The following is a 25,961-nucleotide window of genomic DNA, read 5'->3' as shown; positions in this document are numbered from 1 at the left end:
TTATAGGTGCCGGTCCCTGCGCTAAACATTAGGGGTACAACAGTGCAAAAAACCACACAGAAATCCTTTTCCTCATGAGCTGACATTGTAGCAGAGGCAGAGGGAGAGACAGTAAATAAACTAGTAAGTAAGGTATTTTGTATATGCATGCCATGGAAAAAGTAAAGTGTTGAAAGGGTGATAGGGAGGGCAGAGGAAGGAAAGATGGCAGCATAAAATTGAAAGGTCAAGATCCTCTCACTGACCAGGACCCTGGAGGTGAGAGGGCTCAGGGAGCAGGGCTGAGAGAAAACTAAAATCCCTAAGGTGGCAGCGGTCATCCTGGGGAGGCCCTGCCACAGCCAGCCGTGTGACGGAGCCTGGGTAGGAGGTTCTTCAGGATCCCTCCTGGGTGCTTGTCCAGATGACCACATGGTCTGATGATCTGGGCCAACCCCTGAGCTCACTGTCCCAAGCTGGGATGTAAGGATGAAGATAAGGAGGACATGTCCCCAATAAAGGTGGCTTCCTGACTGGAGAAATTATAGGGAAAAGAACAGGATATGTGTCTCTTCTCTCATCTTTCTTGTGCCTTGATATCTGTTAAGATTAGGTGTATATGCAAGTAACAAAACACAAAATAACAGTGGCTTAGTGAATAGAGAGTTTATTCCTCTTTCACATGAGAGGTTTCACACAGGTCTAGTGTGGCAGCTCTGTAGTCATCAGGGACCCAGGTTTCTGTCTTTCTACTTCATCGTCCTAATATGTGGATTTCATCCTCAAAGTTGCCTCATGCTCTAAGGTGGCTGCTGGAGCTGCAGCTATCACATCTGCATTCCATATAGCCAGAAGGGGAAAGAGCTCATCTCTGAGCCGAGTTAGTTTCCTGTAGTAGCCTTGTCAGAAGTTTAAAAGAGCAGCTTCCACCTGCACCTCATTGGCCGGAACTTCATCTGCTGGCCACAGCTAGCTGTAAGAGACTGGGGAATCATTTCAGCTGGGCAGTTTACCACCCTAATAAAATGGAAGTTCTTTCTCTGAGGAAGAGAGGAGTGTGGAAACTGGAAAGGCAGCTACCAGTTCTTGTCCAGCCTGTGCTTGCCAGTTCACTCTGCAGACAGTCCCTGGTGCTTTGTTAGTACAAGGCTCAGGGTGGGGAGACAGATCTAGGGAAATATCTCACCCTCTGTGCCCTGGGAGGCTGCCCATCTGTGAGGAATGCAGACGTGCAGACAAACACAGTGAGTGTAGTAGAGGTAGCGAAGAGTCCTGTGGGCACAGGTCACCTGTGAACGCAGAAGCAGAAGGAGAGTGTGAAGGCAGGAAGCTCGGCTGGTGGGGCACCAGAAGGAGTGTGTGTATCTCGGGGTGAGGCATGAGACTGCGGAGGCTCCCTGGGTCAGGTCGAGCGAGGGTTAGATGCCTTAGGAGCTGGACGTTCTCATGCAGCCGTGGGCAGCAGGTGAGGTCAGGGAAGGACAGTCACACCCATGAGACCCCTGCTGCTAGCGGGGAGGGTGAGTGGCCGTGTCTTGGAAGCACATTGTAAGGACGCCCCCCACTGGCAGAAGAAAGACCCTCCCCAGATCTAACAGGTGCCACTCGCCAGCCCCCCACCCCACCCCACCCCCCGGCCCGACTTACCTGTAACCTCTTCTGTCTAATTGGCCCGCAGACAGAGGGAGGCTGTCTTGCCAGTTCCCTAACTCCCTTCACGGCCAACACACCACTTCCTCTTCAGCCTGGTTGGCTGCAGCAGTTTGGGGTACATTGTCACCCCACCTGTGGGTTACTCTTTGGGAGCTTGGAGTGCCAGGGTTTGGGTCCCCGCCTGGCTCCTTCACCCCGGTGATATCAGCGTGGGCTGTGCACCCTGGAGCCTCTGGGTCAGCCAGGTGCCGGGGCGGCAGGGGGGGACTGTCACCTCTGACTGCCCCTCCCCTCCCCTCCCCTCTCCTTTTCTCTGGATCCTGGACTGAGGCGGGTAGTCCGTCTCCTGGAAACGCGGACTGCTGGCGCGCTAAGGGCCTCTTGGTGACCAGACGCCCTCCTGTTTTGCAAACCAGGAAATTGAGTCCCTGAGAGAGAAGGTCTCGACTGCGATACAGGGCCCCTCCTCTCCTGCTTGGCCTGTGTTGGTATCTGCGTGTTGACGCCCCCAGTACGATTTATCAGTGTCCTTCACTAGCCATGCTGATTATTAACCTATCTCCCTGGCACACGGTTCGGTGACGCTTTTATGCCTGGATGGGAAGAGAATTACACGGCAAGGTGATAATTGATCATTCTCCAGCTTTAATTATAGGACGTGTGGTACTTTTGCATAGTCTTTCTGTTGGGCTGGTCAGGAAGAAATCCTCCTGCAAGGTTTACAGTGACCTACTTTGTCCATAGCAGAGCTGTTCTGGTTGTGGTGATGAGACGGGTGAGAGCAGGGCATCTGGAGTCGGAACAGACCTGGGCCCGCCCGCTGGGTGAACTTGGACGAGTTGCTTCTGCTTGCTGGCCCTCACTCTTTCCATCTGCAAAATGGCGGTGACAGTTGACAGTAGTGGGGGCCATTTACTGAGCATATGCTACATGTGTGTTCAGGGCTCCCATCCACGCCCCCTTGAATCTGCAATAACCCATGAGGCAGGGTTCTCATTGTACCCATTTTATAGGACGGGAGACTGAGCCTTATAGACATTAACCCGCTTAAGGTCACACAGCTGAGTGACAGCTTCATTCTAGCTTTGGGGACAGAGAAGCAAATGCACTTAAGAACACACAGGAAGTGATGGCAGGTGGTGAGAAGGGCGGTCCAGCTGGGAAGGGAGGTAACAGGTGACGGGAGGTCCTGCCTTGGACGGGGGATCCAGGAAGGCCTCCCTGAGGAGGAGGTTTGAGCAGAGGCCTCAGTGAAGCACTGGAGCAGGCTGTGCAGCTGTCTGGAGGAGGGAGGGGTGGTCCAGGGAGGAAGGGCCAAAGGCGCTCATCACGTGCAGGAAAAGGGCCCTGTTGATGGTTTCTTTGGTGGGCATGTAGCAAGATAGAGTCTGTGGGGGGCTCCTCGGAATTGTGTGTGTGTACACACCTGTGCACACGTGTTCAGGGAGGGATGCCTGGAGAGCTAACTGACAGCAAATTCAGAAAATTATTCATATCGCAAAAAAAAAAAAGTCAAAAGGACAGAATTCTCACTGACAAGTGATACCCTTTCTTTACTAAGGGTTTAGCACCCAACCAAGGGGACCTGAGCCCCACAGGCCTCGGCAGATCATCACCTTGCCCCGACCTGCCTCCATCCTCAAGGGTATGTGACATCTTAAGGCTGTCATGCAGTGACATTCCCTCTCCATACGGAGGTACATCTGGCTGGGGCACTGCTCCAGGTTCAGGACTGCGGTGACAGCTGAGTGGTTATCAGTCTGTACCTACGAGGGCTTCAGGCTGTTGGCAGTTGTGGGAAGCAGCCCCCGTGGGGGTGAGAGCATGGAAAGAGCTGAACGGAGCATCAGGGGTCTGATGAGCAGGTCAGCAGAGATGACCGCAGCAGCGGGCTGGCAAACACCGTGGGCCAAAATGGAGGGAACAGGGGAGGCTGGCACTGGCTGGGTAGGGGAGGCTCTGGCTCAGCCCAGGCTCATGACATCCCCACAGGGTCTCCGCTGCAGAGGGTCTGAGATGGGTCGTTGTGCCCTGATCTGCACGAGCACTCACTGGACTTTAAGGGGTCCAGGTGAGTAGGGCTTGGGGGAGCCGGGCCTGGAGGTAACTGTCAAGTATTCTGTGTGTTCTGGGCATTAAGCTGTCAAGGACTCACTGGATGTGGGTTCCTGGTAACCTCCACGTGCCTAGGACACTGGCGATTCTGAACGAGAAGTCACTCTGCCTTTGTGGACTCTGGTCTAACGTAGGCACAGCTTCTGTGTGTGCCCATCTGTGCCCACTGCAGACATTGCTAATCAATCCTGGCTGCCTTTATTGCCAAGCACTGATTCAGCTTCAGGAGCACAGATCCCCACCCCCATAGCCATTACCAGCCAATCAGAGTTGGACCTTGGGGCTAACAGGTGTTTGCAACTCTTGGCCTAAAAGATATTGGGAAGCACAAGAGGTTAAGGTCAATTAGTCCAAGAAGAGGGGATTGATGCAGGTTTGGTCTTCTCAGCATTGAGATGATCAACCTGTCACAGGTAGAATCATTTGTTTCCGTTTCTTCTCAGTTTTAGGGTTTGCTTTTTTTTTTTTTTTTTTTTTTTTTTTTTGTCTCTCACTGTTGTGGCCTCTCCTGTTGTGGAGCACAGGCTCCGGACGCACAGGCTCAGCGGCCGTGGCTCACGGGCCCAGCTGCTTCGCGGCATGTGGGATCTTCCCGGACCGGGGCACGAACCCGTGTACCCTGCATCGGCAGGCAGACTCTCAACTACTGCGCCACCAGGGAAGCCCTAGGGTTTGCTTTTTTTAACCTTATTTTTTGTCTAAGTTGTTTATGTGGTTCCCAAGTTAAACCTGTATTCAAAGTACACCCAGAAGCCTCACTTCCATCTCTTCCCTGCCTCTTGTCAAAAACTACTTTGATTAGTTTCCATTTTACAGTTTCAGTGTCTCTTTTTGCAAAAGTCAGCAAGAACGATTATATGTTGTTTTTTTGGGGTTTTTTTTTGCAGTACGCGGGCCTCTCACTGTTGTGGCCTCTCCCGTCGCGGAGCACAGGCTCCGGACGCGCAGGCTCAGTGGCCATGGCTCACGGGCCCAGCCACTCCGCGGCATGTGGGATCTTCCCTGACCGGGGCACGAACCTGCGTCCCCTGCATCGGCAGGAGGACTCTCAACCACTGCGCCCCCAGGGAAGCCCCGATTATATTTTCTTATGCCCTGCCCGTTCCTCTCTTACTCAAAGGTAGTGTGCTAGATATCCTGTTCTGCACTTTGCTTCTTTGTTTGGAAAATAAAGAAAATAACCTGCAAATCTCTCCACATCCACACGGGAAGATCTTTGTTTGACATTCCATTGTATGGATAGACCACAGTTTACCTAACTAGGCCCCTGCTGGTGGGTGTTTGTGCTGTTTCCAAGCTTTTACTCTTTAAGATAATACTGTAATGCGTAGCTCTGTGTGTATATATATTTTATATATTCATGGAGGCATATCTTCGGAGTCCATTCCTAGAAGGAATGTTGCTTGGACAAGGGGTAAATATGACTGTCATTTTAGTAGATATTGCCAAATTTCCCTCTTTTGGGGTTGTGCCATTTTCCTGTCTCCCCAGCGGGATAGAACACGTTTCTCGATGTACTGTTTTTGAAAATTGCTGAGAGAATAGATCTTAAAAGTTCTCATCACAAGAAGAAAAAATTGTAACTTTGTGTGGTGATAGATGTTAACTAGACTTATTGTGGTGACCATTTTGCAACATATACCAATATCAAAACACTATGTTGTACTAATGAAATGAATATAATGTTACATGTCAATTATATCTCAAAAAGCAAGTTAATTAATTTTATAAAAGAGTACGTGTTTCCCTACGGACTCACCAGCAGTGTGTGTGCTCAGACTTTTGGATTTTTGCTAATCAGATGGCAGAGAAATGGTATCACAGTGTAGTTGTAATTTACCCTTTTAAAAATATTTCAGTTTGTCTGTAAGGTCTTTCATTTCTCATGTGGTTGAGATTACGCTGCAGATACAAGAGGAAATAGACACGCCTTTCCTTTAATGAGCCTATAGGCCAGCTGGGGAGACAGACGCCCAAACAGATCATTTCCTGGCGGGACAACCAGCACCAAGTAAAGCAAGGACCAGAGAGTGAGCCACCCCAGCCCTGGCAGGCTCGCCTCTCCCAGGGAGACGTTGACGCTTCCCCTCTTTTCTCCCACAGGCTGTGGACCCCTCCTCTGTCGCCTTGGTGACCCTCGGCTCCTCAAAAGAGATGCTTTTCGAGGGGGGCCCCAGACCCTGGGTCCTGGAGCCTTCCAAGTTCTTCCGCAACGTCACCTCTGAGGACATGGACAGCGTCAGTCTGGCTCTCTTTGGGCCCCCTGCCGCCCGGAATCACCAGCAACACTGGATCCTCGTGACCTGCCAGGTCTTGGGCGAGCAGGTGAGCGGGCGGCCACCCCCAGACCCGCCTTGCCCAGAGCGAGGGATGGAAAGTCACGTCCCCCAAGCACCCCGTCGTGCCTCGCAGCGTTATTTTATCTAACTGCTCGAGGCAACCCTGCGAGACAGCCGTGGCTGTTGTACCCACTTCACAGACAGGCAGACTGAGGATCAGGGTGGTGGGGTGATTGAGTGAGCACCATCTGGGCCTAGCGGGGTGCCGCAGTTGGGACCGCGCTACACGCTGGCCAGTCCTGCCTCTCTTTCCACACCCGGGGCGATCTCTTGGTCCAGGGCGTCAGCACTCCCCACTGTCAAGTCCGGGTGGGATGAGATCGGGCTTGCAAAGTCGGAGGCCTCCAGGGTCAGGCAAGTATCAGTATTATAAATGAGTGAGACTGCAGACCCAGGGTGGGCAGATCTTTTCGGTGTTTCAGGATGAACCGAGAATCCCAATATTTTTTTCTCTGAAATCTTTTTTTTTAGATTGAAATATAGTTGATTTACACTATTATATTAACTTCAGGTGTATGAAGTGTCTTGATTTTTTTTTTTAATGCTGAAAACCAAAAAAATTAGCCAGGGTGGACTGAGCGCAATGCACCTGTGATCCCTGCAGGGCCGGCATCGGCTGGACAGAGCAGCAGCTCGCCCCTCCGTTCCCCTGTGCCTGGCAGTCCCAGGCTCAGGGCTGCACACTTGTCTGGTTATAGTAGGGGTGTAACCCTCCATTCCCAGGGTGCCGGGAAACAGAAGGCAAGGGGTGAGGAGGCCAGCGTGAATCAAGAACATAGGAGAGAGCCCCTTTCTTGGGGGAAGTGAACACCTTTCTGTGTTTATTTACTAGTACAAAGCATGTCCGTTGATGTTAAAACGCACACACACACACACACCAGCCCCCAGGCACCCTCACGAAGACGGCCACACTGAGACCGGCTGGGTGTGAGCGGAAAAGATGCACAGTGAGAGGCCCACTTCCACTGGCTTCATTGTTTTTTTTACAAAATCAATTGAAGAATAAGAAAAATAAAGACATAATAATGAATACCACAACAAGAATAAACTTAGTCAAAAATGAACGTAGAGAACTTTCTTATCCCTGGCTTGGCTCAGTCATCTGTGTCCCCCCTCGGACGGTAGGGGTTGGACCCTCAGCAAGGTCGCCCTGAGGGGCCCCTACCCTGCTGCTCTGGGGTCGCTTCCTGGGGTGTTGGGGGTCACCCAGGACACTGCCCTCTGTCCTGCCTCGTGGTCAGGAAGGTTGAGGGGCTTCTGGGCCGGACTGTTCTGGCGTGTGAAAGTGAGTGTCACTGAGGGGCCGGGGGCCGCTCCCTCAGGACCGGCCGTGAGCCGTGTTGCTCGTAAAACGCGGGCCGGGCTTGATTTCTGAGGTCCCAGCTCTGAAAGCAAACATAAATCTCCGTGTCTTTTCTTGCACCTTTAATTTCCGTCTTTGCAGCCTCCAGCTGAGCTTGTCTAAGAGGCGAAAGGAGGGCGGGGCTGTGGCTTCAGCACCTGCTCACCCGCCCCGCCCTCCGTAGCCCTCAGCTGGTCCCTCCCCAAGGGGCTCAGTCCATCAGACACATTCTGTGGCACCTGCACCTCGTTGTGATGGGTGTCTTCAGGTCACTCCGGATTCCTCATTCAAAACGCACAAGCCTGTCAGTTTGCTCATCAGCCTTGGGGTCTTCATAGGGTCCCGGGAAGCTGCATGGTGTTCCCCCGACCCACCTCTTCCTCGGGCCCAGGAGCAGGCAGTGGTTCTGTTCTGTTAGTAGAGGGTGCCAGGGCCCCTGTCGGAAGGTCTCTTGCACGTTGAGGGAGCTCTCTCCTGGGCGTGTGTCGCTGGACCACTGTAACCCGCTTGGGATGCGGGCATCACCACCATCCCAGTCGTGCAGAAGAGCACGTTTGAGTCCCGGGGGCTCTCAGCAGAGCAGGGACTCAGGCGTGGGGTGTCTGACGGCTGTTTCTGCTCCGCCAGGTCGTCGCCCTCACGGTGGGCAACAGGCCCAGCATCACGAACCCCTTCCCGGTGCTGGAGCCCGCTGTGGTGAAGTTCGTGTGTGCGCCGCCCTCCAGGCTCACCCTGGCGCCCGTCTACGCCAGCCCCCAGCTGGACCTGTCCTGCCCGCTGCTGCAGCAGAGCAAGCAGGTGGTGAGTGGCCTTCTGGGGAGGCGGCGTGGGTAGGCCAGGCGACGCCCGGTGCTGCCCCCTCAGCCCTACGCTCGCCTTGTCCGGCGGGCACCTGTCTGCGTGTGACAAGTGGGGCCCGGGACCTGGAGGTCACAGCTGCTGGTGGCAGTGCCCGGACTCTGCCGCCTCTCTGCGCGGGCACTTGGCCGTCTGTACAGATCTCGTCGCTTTCCTGTGTGGCTCGAGGCTGTGAAGGTGGGGTTCTTGTCTCAAGGCAGGAGTTGCAGAGGGAGTGGCTGGCTGTAGTCTTCTCCACGGTGCGGGGGATGGCGCTGTGTTTCCAAGGTCACTGCGAGCAGAGGGAAGAAAGTCACTGGGGTCCCTGACAGCAGGGCTGTGAGGTGACAGCAGTCCAGCCTCCACCCCTGAGACCCTCGAGACCGGACGGCTGGACGTGGAGGATTTGGAAGCCCCCTGGTCAGGGTCAGGCATGCACATGCCCTGCTGGCCGGCCGCGGCCCTTCTCGGAAGGGAACCAGGCTTCTTTCTTCTCATCCCTCAGCATACGTTTGTTGGATCTCACCCCCTGTGCCGGGCACACGTCAGGTTCTGGAACGCAGAGTACCCAGGGCAGGCGAGGCTCGGGCCTTGGAGCCAACAGGAGGCCCACAGCAGACGTGGTGGATGGGCGGGTGGGAAGCCCTGTGGAGACAGGGGACCTCAGACTCTAGGGAAAGGCCCCTGTGAGGAGGGCACAGAGGCTCACGCCCATGCTCGGGGTGCCAGCCAAGAGGGGCCAAGCTCAGGGTGCCCCAGGCAGGTGGAACAGCAAGTGCAAAGGCCCTGGGGCCAGCCCAGGGTCTCTGCATCCCTGCTACCCACACAGTGATCAGAACCGCTGTGTGTGTCTTGCTCCTCGTCCCTGAGGGCTGGACCCGCAGGCAGAACGTACGTCTGTCCAGCTCCAAGTCCGGTGCCTCCTCGGCAGCCCTGCAGTTGCTTCTCTCCCAGCCCCAGCCTGCAGTCAGCCCCGGGGCGTGTCCAGCTGCCTGCCTGGGGCAGCGAGACTGGGAGTCGGCTCCTGCTGCTGTTGGGTCAAGTTGCATCCCTTTGAAGCTCTAGGGGAGGCGCCAGACTCCAGGGCCTGGGACTTGGGAACAAGCCCACCATCTGGCCCGTGCCTCTGGGCCTCCTGTCCTTGTGAGCTTAGTTCAGCTTTTTCTCCCGCTGCTCTGGCGATCGTGGGGGGCTTCACTGACCCCTCAGCTCTGAGGCACGTGAGCCCCTCCGCCGGTCCCGTGAGGACTGGGGCCTCGACGGCACTGGTTAAAGTGAGGAGTCTGTGTGTGCGGCTCAGGGCCCTCTCCTCTGCCCCGCGGGCCTGCAGAGAGCATCCTCCTGCGGGAGGAGACCCGGGCTCAGGGCCCAGGGCCCCTCCGCAGGCTCGTTGCCATGCTGCCGCATCCTCCCCGTCCCGGGCCTGGGTGTGCATGTCATGGAGCGGCTGACTGCCTTCCCTAAGGTGAAAATATGTGTGTGTTCAGGAAAAGACTTTGGGGGCTATTGAGATGAATGTCCTGAAAGTTTTACACTTTAAATCACTTTTATGTACTCAGCAAATTATCCCTTGTGGAAAGAAAGACATCATAGAAGTCTGGATGCTTGGAAGACCCGGCTTGCTGGGTCCACCGTGTGTGTGTGCCGGGGAGCCGGATTCGGGCCCGGCCTGACTCCCACCCGCCATGCAGCTGCCTCCTTTGAGTGATGACAGTGACATCCAGAGTTCCTGCGGGGGATAAGCGGGACCGGACACAGGGAGTCAGAGGGGGACCTGCAGGCCCTGAGACCGCCCGTCACCTTCCCCCCGCGATCAGTGCTCGGATGCTGGGACAGTCCCGTGTTCTGGCTTGCTGTCCCCTGGCTGGAATTGTTTCCCTCCCGAACCCGCAGCTCTTTATTCACACGTTACTTTCTCGGGGGCGGGGGGGCCTTCCTCAGCCTTAGACCTTATCTGAAGGTCCCCACTCAGCATTTCCTACGCGGTTCCCTTCTCCCCCTCCCCGCCCCCAAGCACCCAGCATCAACTAATGCCGTAGAATTTACGCACAGGCAGACCTCAGAGACAGCGTGGGTTCGGTTCCAGACCCTGCAGTGCAGTGCGAATATCGCAATAAAACAAGTCTCAGGAACTTTTTGGTTTCGAAGGGCATATAAAAGCTACATTTATAGTATCCTATAGTCTGTGAAGTGTGCAATAGTGTTATGGCTAAAGAAACAATGTACAGACCTTAATTAAAAAGGACTTTATAGCTAAAATATGCTAAGCGACCTCTGAGCCTTCAGTGAGTCATGGCAGTAACTTCAAAGGTCCCTGGTCACAGACACCCTAACAAGTACATATAATTAATGACGAAAAAGTCTGAACTATTGCGAGAATTACCAGAACGTGACCCAGAGACACGAAGTGAACAAATGCTGTTGGGAAAATGGCAGTGACAGAATCTCTCGACACACGGTTGCCACGAACCTTCAGGTTGTAAAGACGAGGGATGTGCGAAGCGTAACATCTCCAAGCTGTGCCTGTACTCGTTTTCATCTTTGTGAATCTCTCTCTCAGGACCCAGCTCGTGGTGGGAGCTCAGTGAATGGTGGATGGATGAGTGATCCAGGGACCCCTCCCCAACCCCCCCGCCCCCTGCCCTTATTCTGTAGGCTCACGTGCCTGGTGCTGAGATCAGGGCCAGGGGGATGGTCAGGCCTGAACAGCGGGTGCTCCTCCAAAGCCCCCTCAGCTCCAGCGTGTTCAACCCCAGGCTGGCCAAACCTTCTCAATGTCAAAGGAAAAAACAGTCAGATCCATGTGCCTCTTTCCTGTACTTAAACATTGGCTACTCGCTGAAGGGGCCGAGTCTGGCCGTCTGTCGGCTGTGACCTCGGGGTCAGCCCGGGGTTGTCTCTTGGCTGAAAGACGCCGGTCAGGCAGCGAGTGCGGCTCTGAACTGGCTCTCGTGTGTTGTAGATCTTTGCTCAGACACAGAATTGCCTTGTGGTCCATCCGTGCTGGGATTCCAGAGCCGCAAGCCAGTCAGGCGTGGCCCCTGAGATTTATGGTCTCACCAGGCGACCCTGAGGAAGATATATCCTTGCCACACATCCTGCTGCAAATCAGTTTCGCTTTATACGTCTCCAAAGCCAGAGGCTGCCCAAGACGTGTTTGCAGAGTCGGTCACTGGCGAGGCCAGGCACTAAAACGGGGCTGACCTGTCAGAGTGACAAAGTGGGACTGCACTGCGGCCTGACCCCAGTCCTCTGAGCTGGGCGTCAGCCGTGCAGTTCACTGCCAGGAGGTGACAGGCTGGGGCTTGAATGGAGCTGCCTCCTGACTCGTGTGCTGGGGAGAGGCTGCACAGCGTCTGGCGAGGCCGGTGGGCTTTAAAATCAGACCAGAGAGTTCCACCCCTAAACCTGTGTGACCTTGGGCAAGCAACTTAACATCTCTGAGCCTCAGCCTCCCCGTTTGGGGATGATGCTCTTGCCATTGGCAGGACCAGTGAACCTGCGAGCATGATTGATGCTTTGTTCATTCCCCGCCCCCCCCACCGCCTCCGCCCCGCCCCGCCCCACCCCGAGGAGGAAGAGGAAGGGAAGAACGTTAGTTTTCCACCCGGGGTCGCATCTGGGGGACAGAGTGGGGCCTCTAGAATACGCACTTTGTTCTCCCCGCCCACAGTCACAGCTCCCGACTCGCGTCCACAACGGTTGTAAACTCCTTTGCATCCCCAGGTGATTATGCTGACCTGCATTTAGAATTTGGGACCTGCTTTGGTCCAGAGTTCTCCGGGGGCGAGGGAGGTGGGAGTTTGCTGACTGCATCAGGCGGGCCAGGTGGGCTCAGCGGCAGTACCGACACCCCTGCACAGTAAGGGCTCACTTCTCGCTCATGCAGTGTGTGCCCTGCAGTGGGCTGGGGGCCCCACTTCGTTGTTATCTTCCTTCCAAGACTTGGGCGGTGGAGCGGCCCCCAAGTTGAACGTAGGCAGAGAAGCAGAGCTGGCAGATCACGTTCTAACCATTCAAGCTTCTGCCCCCAGAACTGTCACGAGTCACTTGTCACATTTCACTGGCCAAAGCAAGTGGTGCACTCACTCCTGACTGCAAGGGGCAGAGAAGCTCAGTCCTTCCTCCTGGACCCGTGCCTGGTGAAGTACGGATAGCGCTGAGCTCAGGTTCCTGCCTGAGTGACACGAGCCAGGCCCCTTAAAACGCTCTCACGCGACCCTTATTTAAAACAGAGCCCTGGAAGGAGGATCTCGTGCAATTCCCACTTCACGTGGAGAAACTCCAGAAAGTGGGTGACTTGCCTGGGCGGAGGTGGGTTTGAGTCCGGGCTGTGGGAGCCGGGCATCCATTCGGGCCGGGAGGGCGGGGTGAACCACGGTCTGGGGGAATGAGGCCGCTCCCCCACGGGCCCTGGGGAGCAGAGCTGCTCAGGTGCGCGCAGCAGGAGGTGGGCTTTTGGAGTGAAATCCTAGGGGCCTGCCGCTCAGCCGCCGAGGACCTCTGTCCCTTCCCTCCCCCGGGACCCGTCCTCACCCTCAGTGGGTGGATGGCAGCCCCCATCACCGGGGTGGTCAAGGCCAGCTGACAACTCGGCTCTGAAAGCGTTGCCATCCCAGTGGCTCTGGGACACTTTGGGGTGTAATTGGCATTCCTGTTGAACCACGAGGGGGGGCATCCTGGAGGGGCTGAGGTGGGCATGGGGCGGGGGGAGGTGGCAGGATTTGGAGAGGGGAGGGCTGAGTGGAGGCAAGCAGCCTGGCTCGGGTGGGGAGGCCGAGGGCAGGGTCCCCCAGCCTCGGCACTGCTGACATTTGGGGCCAGATCGCCCCTTCTTGGGGGGCTGCCCAGTGAACCCTGGGGTGTTCGGCAGCACCCCAACCTCTACACACTAGACGCCAGTTGTGCCCCCTGCAGTGTGACAACCAAAAATGCTTCCAGACCCCGCCAAGGCCCCCGTTGAGGACCACGGACTGGAGCAGGAGGCCAGGTTGCATAGGGCTGGGGGCACCTTGCTGGCTGGCAGTAGTGACCATCCGTTCGAGACTTGCCCTCCACTGGCTCACCGGGACCCCTACGAGCTTACAAGGCAGCTGGCAGGTCCGCCGCACCGTGTGGTCAGGGGCGACCCCGCCCAGTCTGGGGTGCAGCCATAGCGGGTAACCTCGGCTTCTTGCAGGTTCCGGTCTCCAGCCATCGCAACCCCCTGCTGGACCTGGCCGCCTATGACCAGCAGGGCCGCAGGTTCGACAATTTCAGCTCGCTGAGCATCCAGTGGGAGTCCACCAGGCCGTCGCTGGCCAGCATCGAGCTGGACCCGCCCTTACAGCTGGTGTCCCGGGACGATGGGAGCGGCCAAAAGAAGTTGCACGGTGAGCCGGGTGGTGAGCGGTGGCCCCAGACAGACGAGCCGCGTGCCGAGAGGGGCCGGCATCTGTGGGTGGAGGGCTGGGACCCCCTCTGTCCAGGACTAAAGCTCAGGGAGCTTCAGGACTCTCCTTTAATCCTCACACGTCTGTGACGTAGGAATGGCCTCTCTGTGTGGGAGATGGGGAAACAGCTCAGTGCACACGGCGGCTGAATCTCAAACCCCAGGCTGTACACAGATCGGCCTGGCGCCGACGCCCTGTGGCGCTGCCATCACAGACTCCTCGACGGCCGGGAGCTGAGCTGTCTCCTCCAGCTCCTCTAAGCTGCCCCGGGAACCTTGCTCAGGGCCCGTTAACTCTCATGGTGCACACAGTGTAAACGAAGCCCATCACCTATTTTTAGGGCTGTGGGAGATTTAAAGCTACAAATTAGACAGAGGGAAGGAGGGGCCGCCTCACAGATACAGCAGCGGGGCCCAAACCCGACGCCGCTTTCTCTCCCGCACTCAGGTTTGCAGGCCATTTCAGTTCACCAAGCCTCGGGCACCACGGCCATCTCTGCCACTGCCACTGGCTACCAGCAGTCCCACCTGGACATGGCCAGAGTGAAGCAGCCGGTACTGACCAGAGCCCTTGGGGGCCGGGGAGCCCTGCTGCTCCTGCTTCTCCTGTGCTGTGCCCGGCGTCCCAGGGTCCTGAGCCCCTCACTGGGCTGCACCCCGGTCACCCCCCGCTCCATGATCAGGGGTGCCTCCTCACCAGGCTCCCTGCCTCAGTCTCCACCGCTGCACACCCTGCACGCAGGCAACGGGGGGATCCAGCTGAAAGGCAGAGGGGCCTCGCCACATGCCGTCTCTGGCGCATGCCTCGGGGGCCCTCAGGCCTTTGGGCCGCAGCCTCTTCCCCGCCGTGGCCCGACTTACGGCCCCAGCTGAGTGTGCCCAGCTGGTTCATTCCCATCCCCTAAGCCCGCAGCTCCCACTGCCTGCAACGCCGTCCCACTTTCCTGGGGTGCATGTGAGTTGTCCATCCCGGGAGCCTGGCAGGTGGGATGGGGCGCCCACCTGGGCAGGACTTCGGGAGGCCTCGCAGGGCTGTGGTCTCAAAGCACGATGGGTGTTACTGGGCTCGTGTCCCCGACGTGACGAGGTCCCGGGGAGGGGGGGCGCCAGCCCCTGGGGCTACTCGTCCTGCTCTTCTGGGGGAGGCCGTGGGCTGGCCTGAGGTGGCCCCCAGCCCGCCTGGATCTGACAGTGCCGGCTTTGCCCCTTCAGCACCATCCCGTCATGCCCGTGTCGGCCTCCATCGAACTCTTGCTGGTGGAAGACGTGAGGGTCAGTCCAGAAAAGGTGGCCATCTACAACCACCCGGGCGTGCAGGTACAGCCTCCCCCCTGCTCCAGTGCCTGGGTGTGACCCCTGGGGGACCCCAGGCCTCTGACACCAGCTGGCCCCTCCTAACAGGCGGAGCTGCACGTCCGAGAAGGCTCTGGCTACTTCTTCCTCAACGCCAGCAGCGCAGATGTGGTCAGGGTGGCCTATCAGGAAGCCCGGGGCATCGCCACGGTGAGTGGGGCCCTGCCCCCGCCTTCCTCTTCGTATGAGTGAGCAGACTGTTGCCGAAGCTGGCCCTTAGTCTCGGCTGGTGTGCCGAACACTCTTCAGATTCCCTGATTCGCTGTTTGTGAAACTCACGAGCTACCTCTGTGGTTTGTATTCCATCTCCACAAACTACCCGCGCTGTAGTTACCTGATAATAATAATTATTATTTAATTTAATAATTAATTAATTGGATTTAATAATTATATATAATAATTATTACCTAGTAATAATATTTTCATCTTAAATGGTTTCCTTTCAATTAAGATGAAAACATTATTACGTGAGTGCCAGTAGAAGAACCATAAGGAACTTGCCCTTAAAGACATATCAGCTTTTTCCATTTCTCCATGTTCCTTCCCTGACCCTCTCCCTAGCTGTGCCCATGGTGTGGAAGAATTGAGCATTCTGCTCTTTTCAGTGCTTTTATTCTAAGGGTTTTTTTCTCCGTGTTGCTATGTAGGCTGGCTGATTATTTTCTGACAGTCACTTGTACTCAGCCATTCTCTCCTTGTAGAGCATTGAGGTGGTTTAATTTTTTTTATTTGTAAAGAATCGCCCTATAATTATGACAAAGAGTAAAGGCAAACAGACACCAACGTCCTAAATGTCTGCGTATTGGCACAGTGAGTTATTATGCTGTCGTGAAAACGGAACTTTCTTTAAAAGGAAACTCTGACCGCTGAGTGTGTCAAACCACTGCTGTGAGTCGCAATTGCAGGCAGCCAAGAACCAAGAGACCGTGACACCCATGCGGTGTCCTGAAATTGCAGCTCTGCTCTGGCCTTTGGGTTGCTCAGAGCCTAAGACCTGCTTTCCCCTGGTGAAGCCTGGTTGCCAGGTGTTGGGGGAGTTTTCCATTCATCCCGGCACCGAGCGAGACTTTGTCCTGGACTTGAGAGAGGCGGGGGCGCTCCGTGCTTGACGCATGGTGGGGGTTCCTGTGGTGCAGCCAGGGAAGCCAGGGGAGAGCCATCCTGCCATCCTGCCGCCCGCACTTGCTTTCAGCATTGCCTCTCCGTGCGGGGGAGCCCTCACCACTGGCGAGAGCACAAAACACCCATTTCAGGGACTTAGCCTTCACAGAGACCTGGTCCCACAATCTCCTTTCAGAAATACAGCCCGGCTGCCTTGCCCTTGGTTGTGCAGTAAATGTGTGTCCTAGCCGGGAATTAGGAGTGTGTCACCTCACTCTCTGCAGGGTTTCCAGCCATAACTCCCCACTGGTCCCTTTCTCTGACTTTCTTTTTGCATCTGTTGACTGTCTTGATACAGTGGCCACAACATGAGTTGTCTCTGAAGTGGGACAGGTGTAGAGTAAGTGAGGCAAATGAGCAGGGTGTGAGGAACATACTAGGAGGAGCTGGGCTAACCGTCACCAGATGCTTAGCTTCAGCGTTGGAGGTAATAGGGCGTGGTGGGGACTGCGGTAAACTAGACGGCAGAGACTGTAGCTAAGGGACAGCTGGCCCGCACCCTTGCCAACTTTTATTATTTTTAATATCAGTTTTATTGAGGTATCTTTCACATACCATACAATTCACCCACTTAATGTCACAATTCAGTGGTTTTTAGTGTACTCATAGGTGCAGGCAACCATTACCACAGTTAGTTTTAGGTTTTTTATCGCCTCGAAAAGCCCCCAAATACCTTAGTAATCACCTCCCTATTCTTACACACACACATAGGAAAGGGTGTTGGATTTTGTCAAATGCTTTTTCTGTGTCTCTTAAAATAATCTTTTTTTTGTTTGTTTTTTATTCTACTGATATCATGTGTTACGTTAATTGGCTTTCAGATATTAAACCAACCTTGCATTCTGGGATAAACCCTACTTGCTCGTGGTATATAATTCTTTTTACGTGTAACTGGTTAAAGTTCGCTGGTATTTTGTTGAGTTTATGTTCATATTCCTGAGAGATTTTGGTTTGTGATTTTCTTTTTTGTGATGTCTTTGTCTGGTTTGGGTATCAGGGTGATATCACCCTCATAGAATGACTTAGAAATGTTCCCTCTTCTAATTTTTGGAAGAGTCTGGGTAGAATTGGTAACAGTAACTCTTGAATGTTTGGTAGAGTTAACCAGTGGAGCCATCTGGTCACGGGCTTTCCTCATGGGTAGTTTTTGATATGAATTCAAACTCTTCACTTCTTACATGTCTATCCAGATTGTTTATTTCTTTTTGAGTCAGTTTTGGTAGCATGTGTCTTTCTAGGATGATCTAGTTTTTTTGTTGTCTTGTTTTCCTGACATTTTCTTACGTTCCTCCAGTGGGTGACTTTGGTCTTTAGCTGTCTTGTTGGAAGGATGCTTTCTCACAGTGCAGCCCCTCGGTGAAGGGCGTGGAAGCACGTCATAACATTCCTGTTTTTCTCAGAGGCAGAATTACAGATGTTGGGACCTCTTGGGTTTATCACCATAGATCAGAGCAAGAAAAAGCCATCTCTCGGCACCTGTGGACAAACGTGTGTCGTTAGAGGGAGCTTGGGGGCAGCTGGATGCCTGAGATGGTAGGAAACTCTCCCGCATGCACTTATATTCCCTCTATAAAAGAAAGAATAATTCCCTGGCCATTCCTCTTCCATGTAAGTAAGTGTTCACTGTCAAATCCTTAACATTAAAGGGAAAACCTCAAATTGTAAATGATTCCAACTGCTTGAAATATGCCGTTTTTTGCTTTATCTCTGGAGATTAAAAATAACTACCCTGTTATATAAAAGAGGGAAATTTCAAGTTCAGAAAAATGTGTGCAGTGCCAACAAAACTTGGGCACCTTTTTACTCATATTTACCTTGCACCACACGTTTTGAGTGAGCCCTGAGGGCAGCCCTGTGGCCGGAGAGAGACCCTTCTTCCAAGAACAAGAGGTTCTGACAGTCTGTGATGGACTAGGCTGCTGCTTCAGGTAGTGAGCTCCCCGTCTCTGGAGGCATTCAAACAGAGGCTAGCATGCTTGTCTGACTCAAGATGGAATTCCAGCGTCAGAGTCAGTTTTCCCGAAACCTACGAACCCCTGCTTAGTCTACCAATGTCCTACAATGCGCAGCCCCTGTCAGCAACAGACTCTAGGCTTCTCCCGGCCAAGACAAGCCTGACATCCCCAGTTTACAAATGGTCCCAAAGAGTTATAGCAGTTCCCTCTCCAGGTTGTAGGACTGGCCTTCGCCCACACGTGTCATCCTCCGTGGCTCTTGTTGAGTGGGGCTAAGTGCCCCACTGCAGACACGACCCCAGGACATGTCTGGCACCGAGTTCAGGCCGTGCCAGCTGTGCCTGACGTTCAGTGCCCGATCCACCAGGATCATGTTTGCCCAGAAGGTATCCTGGAGGCGCCTTGGCCGCCAGGCTCTCTGCTTCCCCCCACCTCAGGCCTGTGCGGAGACCACTGCGGCTCCAGGTGGAATCGGGTTCTGGTTCCCTTTGCCTCTTCTGTAAAGTGTGGGAGGGATTTTTCATGGAGTGTTGACAGCCGATGACAGCTCCTTGCAGCTTCTCGGAGGGCTGTTTCTGAAGGACGTTTACACGTTTCTATGGCATTTTCCATCTGCTAATTAGCAGCATTTTCATTTCCTTTAATCACAGAGGCGAGGAAGCCCACAACATTTCTTCAATTAGCTCAGAGAGAATTGTTTCTTTCTTTCCTATTGATACCCATTTGGAGGCAAGAACGGCTGGTGGTGTGTGTTAGCTTCCAAACGTCTCTGGATGGGAGTCTGGCACTCACGCACCGCACGGGGACTGTGGTGGGGTGATTATGCCCCCACCATGCACCCAGGGCTGTGCAGGCTCACACAGACCCAAACCCTCTGCAATGCACCTCTCTTTCCTTCTTGGCTAGTTTACATGGCTAGGAGCATTTACCTGATTTAAACTCAGGGTTTCTTTCTTCTCACCAGTTCTTTACATTTCAAAATAAGCCCTCCACGCAGAAGCTGTGTGATTATAAGATCGGCAGCTGGGAAGCACCCTAGCGTGTGCTGAGCCCTCATGCCTTTCATTAACGCATTCACCCTGCAAAGATGGGTGCCCGTCACTTGCCAGGCCTGGTCCAGGCTCCAGAGATTCATCGGGGAGCAGACAGGGCCTCTCTGGGTCCTGGGATATGCGGCTGGTCACGGTGACGTTGTACCTCTGAGGAGGTGCATCAGAAGGGGGTCCTTCCTTGGGTTGGGGCAGGTGGTAAGTGGTAGCCGTGGGGTGTGAACTCAGGTGTGTCCCGCCTGCGGTGTGTTCGCCTGCGGGAAGCCTCCGGGCTGGCTGGGGCCCTTGGATGAAGTTTCTTATCTCAGTGTGACCCTGGTCATCCCCCACCAGCCTCAAGGGCGTCCGTGTCTGCCGGGGGCGTGGATCCCCACCCTCTCACATGGCACGGCCTGGCTACCACGAGACATTGACGGGCACGCATGGGAAATGGAAGCGGATGGTGCCAGTGATGTTCGGAAGTATCTTCAGGGTCCTTGCTCCTCTGTAGATGCCACCTGTCAGTGAACAAGTGTGAAGTGTGATGGGCCCTGGGAAGCGAGGGGCCATGATGACGCAGCGGCCCCTCGGGGCCTGGCGGATGCAGGTGGAGGGCGCTAGCAGAGCGGCCCCTGGCTCCACACATGGCATCTTAATGCACAATAATGCATTCCCGTCTCCAAAGAGATGACAGGACTTCTCCTAGGCTCTCAGTGGGCACCTTTACCCCTTGGGAACGAGAATTCATGCTGGGCGTGGGTTTACCCACCTCCCCTCCTGCACGTGCGTCCCTCACACGTCCGTCAGGAAGCAGGTGGGTCTGGAGCCTGGAGAAGAGGGTGGTGACACATACACGGTCGGGGGGTGGACAGGATCCCTCCCCCGCCACCCCCACCCCTGTGCCACCTGCTGGCCGGCACGTCCCCTCGTTTCCTCCAGTGGTTTGTCTCTGGAGTGACGGGTGGGCACGCCCGTAAAGCACTTGTTCATTGTCCAGTGGGCTGGCAGGAGCTGACGTGCGGACGGGCCACGCGGCCTTTTGGTGGGTGGCAGCCTGACGCCGTCTCCCGCTCCATCATCCGGAAGGCGCCTGGACGTCCAGCTGCGGGGAAATCAAGCGGAAAAGGAATCGATTTCCCCACCGCCATTTATGTCTTTGTTTAAAATGCGCAAAATGGCTCTTTCGAAGGAGAGAGAAAGAAGAGGGAATGCTTCCATGCGCCCCCCACGCGGGTCTGGCCCCGTCGGTACAGCGAGCGCGTCATTTCTCTGTGTTATGAAGGACGCGTCGCTCCTGACAGCGGCAACTTTTGCAGGAGGATCAGATTAGAGCTCTCGCTTCTCCCTGTGATTTTTAAATGGGTTCTCTCCGGGGGATGTGTAATAAGCCGAGTGAATCGTCCTCCGCAAAACTGGAGCCCTGTGGCCTCCAGCCCCCAGTCCTCGGCGTATTTGATACCAGGCTGGCGTGACCCTGGGTCAAACTACACAGCCGTTGTTCGGAGCGCCAGCGTGATTTCCACTCTGGAATCTTTATTAAGCGACTTGAGTCCTTGTGTGAAATATCCTGGGCCCCCTTCATCTGTGGATGTGCCTGTGAGCCCAGTGCTGCTGTCAAAGTTCTCAAGCCCCTGCCGCCTCCCCGGCCCAATGGTTCCTTTCTGGCTGCTGGTGGCATCCAGCTCTGGGAAGTGGCTGAGTGTGGGAGAAGAAGCCCTAAACTGGGGGCTCGGGCACCGTGTTCCCTCCCCAGTGCCGCCCCTTCAAGGCTGGGTTCCCACCCTGGGTGGGCCTGTCTCCCCATGTGTTCACTGAAGGATGTGGGCCAGAATCAGCACTTCCCAAATAGATGACAGTACCTGGGGTTTGCAGACCCCTTTTTTACAAAAATTCCCAAGTGTTGACAAAGCCAGGACTGAAGCTGAGCTGGTGGAAGTGCAGGTCTCCTTACGTTAACCAGCGACTTGGAGCTGTGAGCCTGGATCTCAGCGTACTCAACACTCTGGGCAGAGGCCGAGTCTCGGCCAGGTGTGAGGCTCGGTCCTGAGGCTGCCTTAGGGGAGAAGACAGCCTGGGGGGAGGATGCACAGGGAGGTCTACATCAAGTTGGAGGGAAGAGTGGTGCAGCTGCAGCAGGAGAAGAGAGCAGAGAGGCGAAGGTCCCGACCTTCCGGATCAGGGGAGACTTTACCGAGGAGGGACACTTGAATGGGACTGAGGGTGGGAGCCAGCAGGTGGACACAGGGGGAGGACAAGCCCCCAGATCTCAAAGGTGGATTGTGCAGCCCTGAGGCAGGTGGACAGGCGCCAGCTGGCTGGAGTGTGATGGCCATGGGGGAGGGTGTTTTGCGGTGAAACCAGAGTCCTGGGCAAGGGCCAGATCGTGCCAGGTTCTTATAGGATGTGTTAAGGATGTGGGCTCACTCTGGGCAGCCTTTGAAGGCTTCTAACCTGGGTGCAATAAGATAGTATTTGGTTGTCTCCTGACGTTTATCCCCCACAGGTTCTTGACATTGAAATTGTAGCTTTGCCAACACTGAGCAGTTCACTGTACCCACCGCCCATCTCCCACCCCCAGTGAATATAAGACCAGAAATCTCAGGCAGCAAAGCCAGGGCCAGGTAGAGATGGGAGGCAGCTGCGGGGCCCACCCACTAGCTCCGTGACATGCCTCCACCTGCCCAGCCCCCGAGGCCACTCAGTTGAGATGCACGCCTAAGCAACATGACAAGTTACTGCGAGTCGTTCCCCAACATGAGAGAGTGGTGATGATGCAGTTTGTCTGGGGAGAGACTCTTCTGAAGGTGGGACCCCTGGAAGGAGGTAGAGAGAGAAGAAAACTTAAAGGGGGCCTTTGGCAGTGAAAGCGTGGAAAACGGGAGCTTAGATGAATTCCTGCCCTCCAAACATTTTATGAGGGCTCCACTGCAAACACAGCAGAGGTAGAGGTGAATGTGGGGATGGGCAAGATTCAGAGAGCTCGCACTGAAGACTTGGCGGCCTCCTCGGCCCGTTCCCAGGTTCTCAGAGTCTGTGGGTTCAGATTAGGATTTCTCGGTGAGAGCTTCACTTGGAAAGCAGTGGTCTCACACTCGACCAGCCCCTGACTTGCAGTTTCACAGGAGACTCCATGGGATGCTCTTCTCTTACGGGAGCTGCAGGGGCAGATGGCCTGGACGGGAGATAGGGAACCCTGGGTGTGAGTCCTCACTCTGCCAAGCTCTGACCACCCCCACCTTGGAGCAGCTTCCGTTTTCTTCTCTGTAAATTGTGCAAAGTTGAAATAAATCTATCCTGGCACTAACATGTTACATCCCAAGCCCCTCCCCTGGCTGGCAGCGGGTGCTCGTGATGAGGGGTGGGCAGGGCAACATGAGGGTTTTCCAAGCCCTGGTCTGCGGTCTCTGGGAGACAGTGTCCCACGGGCGATGGGCTGCTGCCGTGAGCCGCTGTGTGACCACACCCACCCCTGACCTTGCAGGTGCACCCTTTGCTCCCGGGCACCTCAACCATTATGATCCACGACTTGTGTTTAGCCTTCCCGGCCCCGGCAAAGGCTGACGTTTATGTCTCGGACATTCAGGAGCTGTACATCCGCGTGGTGGACAAGGTCAGTGTCAACTTCCCGATATGGCTCCCTCCCTGCGGAGGCCTGGAGAACGATGGGGGTTCAGGGGGTGTTTTCCTCCTGTCCACCTGCAGCTCGCAGTGCTGTTTCACCCAGCATTCTGGGCTCAGTGCAGAGCGGCCTCCGAGGGTATCCGTCTTCATCTCAGTTGACACCTGTAAAACCTTGGCTGTAAATCCCGCTGGAAGTTGTCCCCACGTTAGCTGCAGCTTGGGAATTCCTGTCCTCTGACTGGTGCAAGTTACTAACCAGCCCGGTACATGCATTGCTGAATGTGAATTTCCTCCCCAGTATGTACGTTTTGGATTCTCAGAAATTTCAGTGGCAAATGAATAAGATGTACTAATGCCGAGTGCTTTTGCAAAATGAATACATAATAGATCTAGGCTTTTCTTTAATGTAAAGAGGGATTTTATATGACTCCAAATACCTGAAGTAACTGCAGTGAGGCTTAAAGAGGGATGCTGTCAGAGTCCTGTCTTCCTTGGGGGAGAGAATAGTTGGTGATTAGAGGGGGACATTCAAGCAACTTGGACTCCTTAAAAGTCAATATTCTCTTAGCCTCAGGTAGTCCTCCTCTGATCTCATTTCCTCTGGTGATTCGCTTCCAGACTTGAGTTCTTTCACTAAGCATTTCTGACTCATGTTTCCCAGAGTTTTCACTGTATATATTATGTGCCACGTATGAACTCTTGGGTCGTTGGGCACTTTTTAACCCCCCACTGTATGCCTGTTGCTATTCTAAGCTATGGATTATCTCTCTAAGGAGATTGTTAGTTCTCTCTCTTTATCGGAGTATAGTTGATTTACAATGTCGTGTTGGTTTCAGGTGTACAGCAAAGTGATTCAGTTATACATATATATATGCTTTTTCAGATTCTTTTCCATTATAGGTTATTATAAGATATTGAATATAGCCCCTGTGCTATACAGTAAATCCGGTTGTTTGTCTACTTTATACATAGTAGTGTGTATCTGTCAATCCCATACTTCTAATTTATTCCCCCCCACCCCCCCGCAAGATTGTTAGTTCTCTCAGAGTGGGATGTGTCATTTATGCATCGACGTATCCCTGAGGCCTCTTGAATACAGAAAGCACGTAACCGATTTTCATTTGTTGATGGGCTGATAGTCTGAAGGTCAACTTGGGTCTGTGGGTTTGAGGTTGTTGATGCTTTTGCAGAGAGCCGTAGGGTACCACAGGTGGTGGCATCGGTCATTCGAAGGCCACCCCTGAGTCTCTGTCCCCCTTGATGTAGGTGGAGATTGGGAAGACGGTCAAGGCACATGTTCGCGTGCTGGACTTCCACAAGAAGCCCTTCCTGGCCAAGTACTTGGCCTTCATGGACCTGAAGCTCCGGGCAGCCTCCCAGATCGTCACGTTGGTGTGAGTCCTTGCAGGATCAGGGGTCAGAGGAGGGCATCTCAGGGCATTGCCGACAGGTCTGTCGGGGGAAGAAGTCCCAGCCCCTCCCTCTGTTCCAGGGCCCTCGACGAGGCCCCAGACGACTACACCGCCGTGTTCCGCGTCCACGGCGTGGCCATTGGCCAGACCAGTCTCACCGCAACCGTGACCGATAAGGCTGGACAGAGAATCAACTCAGCCCCACAGCAGATTGAGGTAAAGCTGTTCCTCTTCATGCTTCATGGCCTCGGCCCAGCCCCTGTTGCATGTTGGGGCATTTTTGTGATAGGCTGGGCGTTTTAGGGGCAGCTCAGGAAGCCACGTGGAGGGGCCGTATTAAACTGCCCTACTGTGTCCTCTGATGAAAAGGGGGCCTTCACTGGTCCCGGGGACCTGGGGCCACAGGAGGGAGGGGCCTGGGTTACTTCAGTCTCTCCAGGACGGAGGGGGTGTGGTGTGGCTCAGGGGAGGGGAGCTACTGCCGCACAGCAAGGGGGTGGCTGGGGAGGAGTGCGGACCGGTCTGGGCTCGTGTGCAGAGGTGCCCATTGACAGTCGGGGCCTTAGAGGCGGTGCGCTCCTCGAGGGAACTCCGGGAGCAGCCGTTCTGGGTGAGGGAGCTCCAGGGCCCCGACACCGTCTCAGCTGTGACGGGAGCCCCACAGCCGCCAGGGCCAGGAAGTCGTGTCCAAGTTTATTCTTCGGCAGCACTAAACTGGTCCTGCCCCCTCCTCCACCATCTCGGCCACATAGGGCCGGTGGGCTTGGTGTTGGCGGATGTGGTTGGTGCTTCTAGATGGCAGTGCACCTTTCTTCTACTGCTGAGAAGAAAGTCCCGTCTGCCTATAAATCACGCAGCCATACGGAGACTACTCCTCACGCACAAAGCAGCCCCGGGCCGACTGGCACACCTTACGGCAAAGCAGGGGTTGTAGGGGTACAGGAGGAGGACCTGGGGGCTTTGCACTGCTGCAGAGACGGGGGCATCGTCATCCCTGCCCCTCGAGTCCTGCTTTCCTCCTCTGGAAAATGTTGAGGCCGTCGAAGTAGAGGGCTCTTCTAAGGCAATTAGTCAGTAGGAATCTGGAGACATTTAGTGGAGAGACAACCCCTTCCAAAGAGGAGTTGGGGAAATCTCGAAAGCAGTGGGTTGGAAGCTTGGACACGTGTCAGATCTCGTGGGGACTTGTTGAAACACATTGCAGGACCCCACCTCCGACTGGCGGGGCTGGGGCAGGCCGGGGAGCGGGCATTTCTACAGTTCCCAGGTAGCTTCCACAGGAGCAGAACACGGCCCTGAGAACCGCAGATCCTCGGGCCCAGGGGTGGGATGAGGTCTCGTGGGGACCGCTCGGGCTCCCCCAGGCTTGGCCGGGACCCCAGGCGCTCGCCGGCGCCCCCTTCAGAGGAGTGATGTCTGCGCACCGTGCTTCTCTGGAATTGAGTGTGACTGTGTCCGGCTACAGGAGCTTGGAACACAACGGGCCCCTTTCTCCCTTGTGTCTCCACACCCAGGTCTTTCCCCCGTTTAGGTTGATACCCAGGAAGGTGACGCTGATTATCGGGGCCACGATGCAGGTAGGAACCAAAGGCCACGCCCCCGCCCCACCCCCACCCGCGGCCGTGTCCCCTGCCTGGGGCTTCAGAACGGGCTGTGGAGAGTGCTGGGGTGTTGGCACCCTTGCCCCCGAGGGCGAGGCGTGGGCCGGCCGGGGGACGGGCTGACGGGCGCTGCT

The 25,961-nt window shown here is 55.2% G+C and overlaps 1 protein-coding gene across 1 annotated transcript in view; it reads left to right on the top strand.

Moving 5' to 3' along the window:
• Positions 1-25,961, top strand: part of NUP210 (nucleoporin 210) — a 101,207-nt gene that overhangs the window by 50,446 nt on the left and 24,800 nt on the right. The window contains exons 15-24 of the mRNA XM_032647668.1: positions 5,851-6,072; positions 8,056-8,229; positions 13,445-13,637; positions 14,145-14,251; positions 14,909-15,013; positions 15,098-15,199; positions 22,675-22,803; positions 24,081-24,208; positions 24,307-24,442; positions 25,741-25,803. Coding sequence (XP_032503559.1) covers positions 5,851-6,072; positions 8,056-8,229; positions 13,445-13,637; positions 14,145-14,251; positions 14,909-15,013; positions 15,098-15,199; positions 22,675-22,803; positions 24,081-24,208; positions 24,307-24,442; positions 25,741-25,803 — 1,359 coding nt within the window. The remainder of the gene's footprint in view (positions 1-5,850; positions 6,073-8,055; positions 8,230-13,444; positions 13,638-14,144; positions 14,252-14,908; positions 15,014-15,097; positions 15,200-22,674; positions 22,804-24,080; positions 24,209-24,306; positions 24,443-25,740; positions 25,804-25,961) is intronic.

The sequence above is a fragment of the Phocoena sinus genome, chromosome 11 (genome assembly GCF_008692025.1).
Source record: "Phocoena sinus isolate mPhoSin1 chromosome 11, mPhoSin1.pri, whole genome shotgun sequence".
Taxonomy (NCBI): Eukaryota; Metazoa; Chordata; class Mammalia; order Artiodactyla; family Phocoenidae; genus Phocoena; species Phocoena sinus.
Note: the sequence above shows the minus strand (reverse complement) of the source record. Positions and strands in the feature narration are given on the sequence as shown.